Genomic DNA, 7,170 nt, shown 5'->3' with positions numbered 1-7,170 from the left:
CTTGTAGTTGAATGAAGTTTGGTTTCCTGACACTTATTCAGACTGTTCTTGTTTATGATGTAGTGTTTGATTGCCTGGAAATTATAGATTGAAAAAGCTGATAATTGGTTGTAGTTTCAGCTTTCTATTTGGCTGATTTGGTATGTATTTGCTTTGTTAAATTTCTGGGATTGCTTATTTGAAAGTTGTAGGGATTTTCAACTACGCTTTGCACATTGCTTTGTGTTTTATGAGAACTTAGGTCCAGGGAGACAGAGGAGAAAGTCTGTTTCGGTTGATTTGGGTGTCCGATTTGTAACTCAAGAGGGTTTCAATGTTTCAGCCTCTAGTTAGTTAATTGTTGTGTTGGAGTGCTACAAGCTGGTTGTGAGACCATATTTTTCTTTTCAATGTTGAGCTTCATGGAAACTGTTGCTTTGAGGTTTTGGATGTTGAGGATAAATGTAAAGGTCAACTTTTGTAGTGTTGTGCTCGGGTAGTTTCCGAAATTTCAGCGGGCAGGCAGAAATGGATTCATGGCTTGTTGTGGCAGCTGCTGGATATTTTGCTAAATTTTGGGAAAATCTTACAACAGTTAGAAATGGATTTCCTGAGGTTTCTTCTGCAGATTCTGGAAATGGGAAGTTTGTAACCGGAAAGGATCCGGTCCACAAATTTCTGCAGGAAGATGTTTCTCCAGAGAGAAGAAAGTTTTTGGATAGAAAAATTTCTGATACTTATGGACTAAATGTGGCTTCAGCTGCTGAAGTGGATTCGGCTGGTGGACTCAATAGTGAAAAGATAGAAAAATTGGGAAATCATACGGATTGCAATGTGATTTCTCCATCGGGTTTATCACTGGTATCGTTGACAAATGAAAACCTAAGAGAAGATCAATTTGGAAAAGGGCCAGTTGTTGATAGTGATAATGATTCTGCTAGACCTCTTATCACTAGAATGGACCCTTTTAACGAGTCTATCCAGAAAAGAAGCTCTCTTAAAACTAAACATTCATGTGGGCGTTTACTTAAACCACTAAGCTCCTTAGATAGTTGTCTCATGGCTCAACTACATATGCAACATGTTAAAATGGAGGAGTATGTACTTAGTTCTGTTTCGTTACCAGCCACTCAGATCTTGAGACCATTGCTGATAACTGATGGAAGCCGAATAATCAACAGAGCTAGTGGTGATTTTTCTAATGAATCAAATAGAACCGGGGACAATAAGCTGCATGGTCAAGCCACCTTTGAAAAGAACAGATATGTTTATGCAATTCCTCCATTGCCAAAACTTGGTTCTTCAGATCTCCCCGAGAAGTTGAAACTCGAGAGCGAAAGTGCATGTGATGGAAGTCCAAGCGTTTCTCCCAAAATTGATTCCGAAAAGCAGTTTCATCCACACTGGGGTACTGTTCTTACATTGTTGTTTCAGTTTTTCTTTCTCTTTATGTTAATAGTAATACTATAAGAATCTGTTACATACTTAGCAGTACTGCTTTTCAATTTCCGAATTTGTTTTATTGCTAAGTCTTAGAAATTGGAAGAAAAGTAAACGAAAAATACGTATTTGACTGATCAGTTGGACTTCTTGGAGTTCAACAAAGGGAATAAAATGTAGAATCAGTTACCTTTTCTCGATCATTATAACGAGTTAAACTGCACTAGAAATAGTTTCTTATACTTCTATGTTACTTGGACATAGGAACGAGTATTACACACCAGTATGTGTTCAATAAGCGCTGATTATTTTCTCTAAAAGCTTTCCCTTGTATGTAGAGGGTTGTTCATTGGAAATTTCCGAGATGCATATTCTTCGAGAAAATTGAAGTCTACATAGAATGTTTAAGACTGTTGAATCATTTATCTGTTTTAGCATCTCATAAGTTCTTTTCAGGAATCACGAACCTAATATTGATGTTAATTTAATTTATTGTTCTTTGTTCTCGATTCTGCATATAGATATGTCTCGATCTCTCTATTGCACCAGAAAAGCAGTAGTATTAATTTTAGTCAGTCGTTCTAGTCGATGCATTTGTTTTGACTCTCTATTCCATTCGTTATACTTGTAATTTTTCTCTTCTAGTCTAACCGATTTCATGGCCTAATCCTTTTTATATGTGACAGGTCGTCATAATCGAGAGGTTCTATTTTGTCTCGGGATTTCTATTGGAATAATATGTTGTTATATAGGAAATAGGTGGGAAGTCGAGAAATTGAGAGGATTGTTAAAGCAGACTGAGGACCTGGTTCAAGATCTTCAAGAGGAACTCGAAATGAAAGATTCTTTGACAGTAAAGGAGCTAATCAATGAGAATTACCAATCACGAGAAACACATGACGATTCCTTTTCCGACAGGGAATCGAATACAAATGATTTAACAAGATTTGATGGTAATGAATCATTTCATCGAAAGGCAGAGGGAAGTTTGGAGTCTATGAGTGAAATCGAAGCTGAACTCAAAGCTGAACTCGAGAGGTTGGGTCTAAACATGAATGTCCCAAATCCCGAGCTCAGGCTGCCCGATCTTATTGAGGTAAGCTTGTGTTCATCGTAGCATTTCCATGGAGCATTTTAGATTGTTTAATGAATTCATTTACTCATTGCATTTGTGTTACCTGCTGTCATATGGCATTTCCTCATCTTATTTAATAGATTTCTTATTTAAAGTTTCATGGGAGGGTTATCCAGTTAAATAAGTTTCATGGGAGGGTTATCCAGTTTGCTGAAGATGCTATCAAATAAGTTAGACTACTCAATGGTCCTTGTACCATAAGTTGAAAAGCAAATAAGTCCCTTTACAATAAAAGTGAACAATTTAGTCCCTATATGTTTAGTTCTGAAGCAAAGAGGTGAAATTTTAAACGGCGGTCATCTTGAGTGTTGAAAAATATTTATTTCTGTTAATTATTTTAACCTATTTGCTTCAAAATTAAATGTATAAGGACTAAATTGCTCATTTTCATAGTAGAGGTATTAATTTGTCACATATTTGAAAAATCAAACCCCTTATCCATATCTGAACGAGTGTCAGACACAGATAGTTTAGGACAATGACGAGCGACGATACGCTACTCAACTATGTTACTCAAATATGCGTGTCGGACATTGGTACTTATCAAAAAATAAGAGTCGGAGCAACATAAGTTTTTTTGTTTGTTTGTATGAAGATGATTCTACTTGTTTGTTTTGGCATTTGCTTATCTTTTTACCTTCTAGCTTGATAGAATCAGATATCCCAATAATGCAGCTGAAAATTCATGCAGATTGACCCAGATTTTGCCCAAGGTGAATTGAGATCTGATATGGTCACCGGACAGGCTCTTGTCCAATCTATGTCTAATGAAGTTAGAAGCGGCACCTCAACTACTCATTCTGCAAATTATGCAGTTTCGCCCCGAGAATTGAGCTTGCGATTGCATGAAGTGATTCAGTCAAGGCTTGAAGAACGAGTACAAGAGCTCGAGACAGGCCTCGAGAACAGCCAGAGGAAGGTGAAACTAATGGAATCAGAGCATAAGAATCCTGAAAAATGGAAATATTCGACAACCCTGGAGAGTACACCAATAAATGAAGATCCCCATTGCACATCGAAACCTCGAGTCTCAAAATTATCATGGGAAACTCCGGATCATGCATGTGAAGAGGAAAAAGAAGAGGGCGCACGATTACGTATTTATCGAAATAATCATCAAGGAAACTTGGTTTGTGGTGATCGATACGATGCAAACAAATCAGACGAAACATTTTATGATCAGGTAAGAACATCAGAGTATCAATATTCAAAGGACCAGGAATTACATGATGTGAATGTAAGTGAAGGTGAATGTAGTGATAATGATGATGAAATGGAGAAGCTATTGATACAGAAAATTGTGGAGAAAACCAAGAAAGGATCTCCTGTATTGCTAAATGCACAAAGAATATTGTTTACCATGGATGAAATTTAACGTTTGAGAATCTAATCGAAATCGAGACTAGATTTTTTGCAGTTTACACACATAACTAGCACTTGTGTTCTTAACTACAGCAATTTCCAGTTCAACATTTTCTTTCTAGGTTTCCAGCTAATACTCTTCAAACAAGGATTTTCACAAAATTATAGTTCAACACAATCTATTTGTGTGTTAATCGGAAACAGATGCTTATATAGAAATGAAGAGTCGGAACAACAAACGGATCTCGCCCTCCTTTGTACTAAACCAAGTTCGATGGATGACAGATAAGAAAAACCAATATGAACCCTAATGAATGCTGCTCAAATTGCTAAGCACCTTGGTACTAAATCAGGGTTTCTCATATGGCAAATCATTTCATTTCTTTGCAAAATATAATTAGATACCTCATTCCGGGTTTCAACTTCAATCATAGATGTCTAGTGATAGATAAACAGAGTTTTACACAACATTTAGCACCAACATTAATGGAAATAGTAAATCACATAAGGGAAAAATACAGAGATCATGATCAAGAAAATGACTCATAAGAAGTGATAATAGAATTTAGGGTACCATATGTCTATGATTTAAAGCATGAAATGATATAAAACTTTAAAACATCACGAGATTCAAAGAGCATTGTACAATGAAAACTTCAAGTAAGAACCTTGTTAAGAAATAAAACAACACACCGAGCGCTATCGACACGGGAAGAGCCGGTAAAGCTTTCTGATACAACGCCAATAGAATCAATGTAATGCCCAATCCAGCTACAATTGCAAGATAACATGCATACACTGTCATAAAATCATACATCGCTGCCCTACCGACTAACACGCTGTAGAAGATGAAATCCCCCAGTCCAAGCTTGATAGCACCGGACGAGCCTACCCATACTTTCTAGCATCAAGCTTTCAGCCGACATATCATCCATTCTCTGATCAATCAATGGTTCTGAAAGCTCAGCATCCCTCTCCGAAACCTGCCCCTCTTCCACTCTAGCGATTCTTGTACCACTATGATTGGCTTGAATGATACTAACACTAGAATTCGAATCAGAAACAACATCAACATTGCTATTCGAACTTGAATTACCCTCCGAATCTAGCCTAACATTCCGCCTTTCTCTCCAAATTCGTCTTTGAACCTGCCCCGAAGCAGGAACATGATGCATAATCGGCCTAGCCTCGTAAACCAAAGCCGGAATATCTTCCTCCCTCGACATAGCAAGCTCTACAAGGAGCCTTAAAGGTCCAACAGGCAGTAGAACAGCAGCAAGATCATACAATGCCATTGCAACCAATAACGCCCACGTAGTCCATTCAGGCAAAAGAGTAAACCAATAAGCAACCAACATTCCAATCAAAACCAAGTACCCTTGTGTCACAGCAATCGCCATTTTCGACATAAAAACAGCCAAAACACCGATAACAGAAAAATTAAACAAGAGCACAAAAAAGGTAATGCAATCAATAGGGACACTGAATTTTTCAGTCAGAAACAAGGCGATTTCACCACCCATGAATCCCAAAACAACGAAAGAAGAAAAACCCATGTATATTTTCAAGAACTTGGTGCATCTGAGGTAAAAAAAGAGCACCAAAATGAAGGTAGCAACAGTGACAACGGCAACAAACGCCAAGGAATTCAAAAGGGCACCCAGGAATTTGTCCCAGGATGAATCTGAGGTGGTTTCTGAGTAAGCTATAGTTGCAATTGATGTTACGGAAAGTGAAGAACTTGAGTTGAGAATGGAGATCAAAAGGACGACTAAAAACATGCAGATTGAAACAGGGGTTAGGATTCTGATGATTTCTTCACCTAAGGAATCAAGGAGGCTTTTGGGTCTTTGGTTTTGGGCCATTTGAGGTGGTCAAAATTGGGATAAAGGTTGAATCTTGATCGAGTCTCTTTTATGATTTCTCGATTCTCCGGGTTATTTTGATTTGGGATTTCGTTAATAAAGCTTGCTGAAATTTTGCAGAGCCGAGTTCTTCGGATCGGGGGGGTGGAGGATCTGGATTTAAAAGATTATGAACCGTCGATTATTAAGACTTTTCAGGTACGTATATCTAAGTGGTTCTCATGTATCACGATACGTATATTTTGCTCTAGAGGAGATTTGCTTCAGGGGCATTATTTGTACGAATATTTGATTTGCAAAAAAAAAAAAAAAACATTATCAATGAACTGTTTTTTTTCCGGAACTATATTTTTACTTTTGATTCACGACCCTAAGACAAGTTAACTTGTTACCCATAGTACTATTTTTTTGTTTAAAATAATAAGAATGTCATTAATTCTAAAAACTCTTTAAGTAATGAATAATTTACGTCACTTTGTACGAAAACACCCCTATAATAATTAATTCTTTTCTCAATTTTTATTCTTTCTGTTTAATTCAAAATTAATAAATTATAAATTCAATAATAATAATATAAAAAGTTTGATATAATAAAATATTAAAAAAATTGACAGTGAAAATAATTTTATATTTTAATATTTAATATATAAATCATTTTATAATTTTACGAGTTAAAAATATTATTATTATATAATAATTTAAAACAATGTTTACTATTGAGTTATTAAAAGATAGATCTGATATATTGAAAAATAATATATTTGTCCACTCGAGACCACAATATTATTTTTTTATATTAATAAATACTATACTGAAAATTATTTTAAAATATAAGTTTGATATAATAATTATATTAATTACATGTTAATCATATTTTTTCCTTTAAAATTATTTTTTAAAGATAACGAGCCTCTTTAAAAATCCCTCCTACCCAACACGAAAGTGTTGATCCCACGAAGTCGAGCTATATTGAATTAAATAAAATGCACATCGTTCAATACCTTCAAAGAAATAATCTTTGAAAAAATTGAGTCAAAAAAACAATGAAGACAAAGAAAGAAAAGTCCATTTAGCTAAACAATCACTAACCACATTGCAAGAACACTGAACTAAAGAAATATGAAAATCAAGAAAGTACTTCAAACGATTTTTGGCTTGTTGGAGATACATCGTCGACATAGGTATATCCTCCTCATCGCGAAGTATCTTATTAACCAATACAACACAATCAAATTCAAAATGAACATTAACTCAACCTCGTTCTATGACCAAATTCATCGCATCGATGACCGTGTGAACCTCTGCCAGAGTAGGATCAGACAACACATTTGTAGTCTGCGTAAGTTCGCCCAACACTTGACCCTCATGGTCTCGAGCAACGAGTCCCAC

At 35.9% G+C, this 7,170-nt stretch overlaps 2 protein-coding genes across 2 annotated transcripts; one reads left to right on the top strand and one right to left on the bottom strand.

Moving 5' to 3' along the window:
* Positions 1 to 232: 232 nt before the first annotated feature.
* On the top strand, positions 233 to 3,969 carry LOC120172226. Its single transcript, XM_039179743.1, has 3 exons — positions 233 to 1,387; positions 2,106 to 2,515; positions 3,246 to 3,969. Exons 1-3 carry the CDS (start codon positions 508 to 510, stop codon positions 3,927 to 3,929), a joined length of 1,974 nt encoding a protein of 657 aa, XP_039035674.1. The 5' UTR covers positions 233 to 507; the 3' UTR covers positions 3,930 to 3,969.
* Positions 3,970 to 4,443: 474 nt separating this feature from the next.
* On the bottom strand, positions 4,444 to 5,972 carry LOC120172246 (presenilin-like protein At2g29900). Its single transcript, XM_039179755.1, is given in 2 exon segments — positions 4,444 to 4,806; positions 4,808 to 5,972. Coding segments are annotated over 2 exon segments (1,251 nt in total). The 5' UTR covers positions 5,782 to 5,972; the 3' UTR covers positions 4,444 to 4,529.
* Between the last annotated feature and the right edge of the window lie 1,198 nt (positions 5,973 to 7,170).

Source organism: Hibiscus syriacus, unplaced genomic scaffold (assembly GCF_006381635.1).
Source record: "Hibiscus syriacus cultivar Baekdansim isolate YM2019G1 unplaced genomic scaffold, ASM638163v2 tig00111847_pilon, whole genome shotgun sequence".
Lineage (NCBI taxonomy): Eukaryota > Viridiplantae > Streptophyta > Magnoliopsida > Malvales > Malvaceae > Hibiscus > Hibiscus syriacus.
Note: the sequence above shows the minus strand (reverse complement) of the source record. Positions and strands in the feature narration are given on the sequence as shown.

Bases quoted from the DNA above. Each gene is read 5' to 3' on its own strand.
- LOC120172226 (XM_039179743.1), top strand. From the start codon at position 508: ATGGATTCATGGCTTGTTGTGGCAGCTGCTGGATATTTTGCTAAATTT. The intron at 1,388-2,105 runs GTACTGTTCTTA...TATATGTGACAG, and splicing joins GCAGTTTCATCCACACTGGG to GTCGTCATAATCGAGAGGTT. The intron at 2,516-3,245 runs GTAAGCTTGTGT...AAATTCATGCAG, and splicing joins GGCTGCCCGATCTTATTGAG to ATTGACCCAGATTTTGCCCA.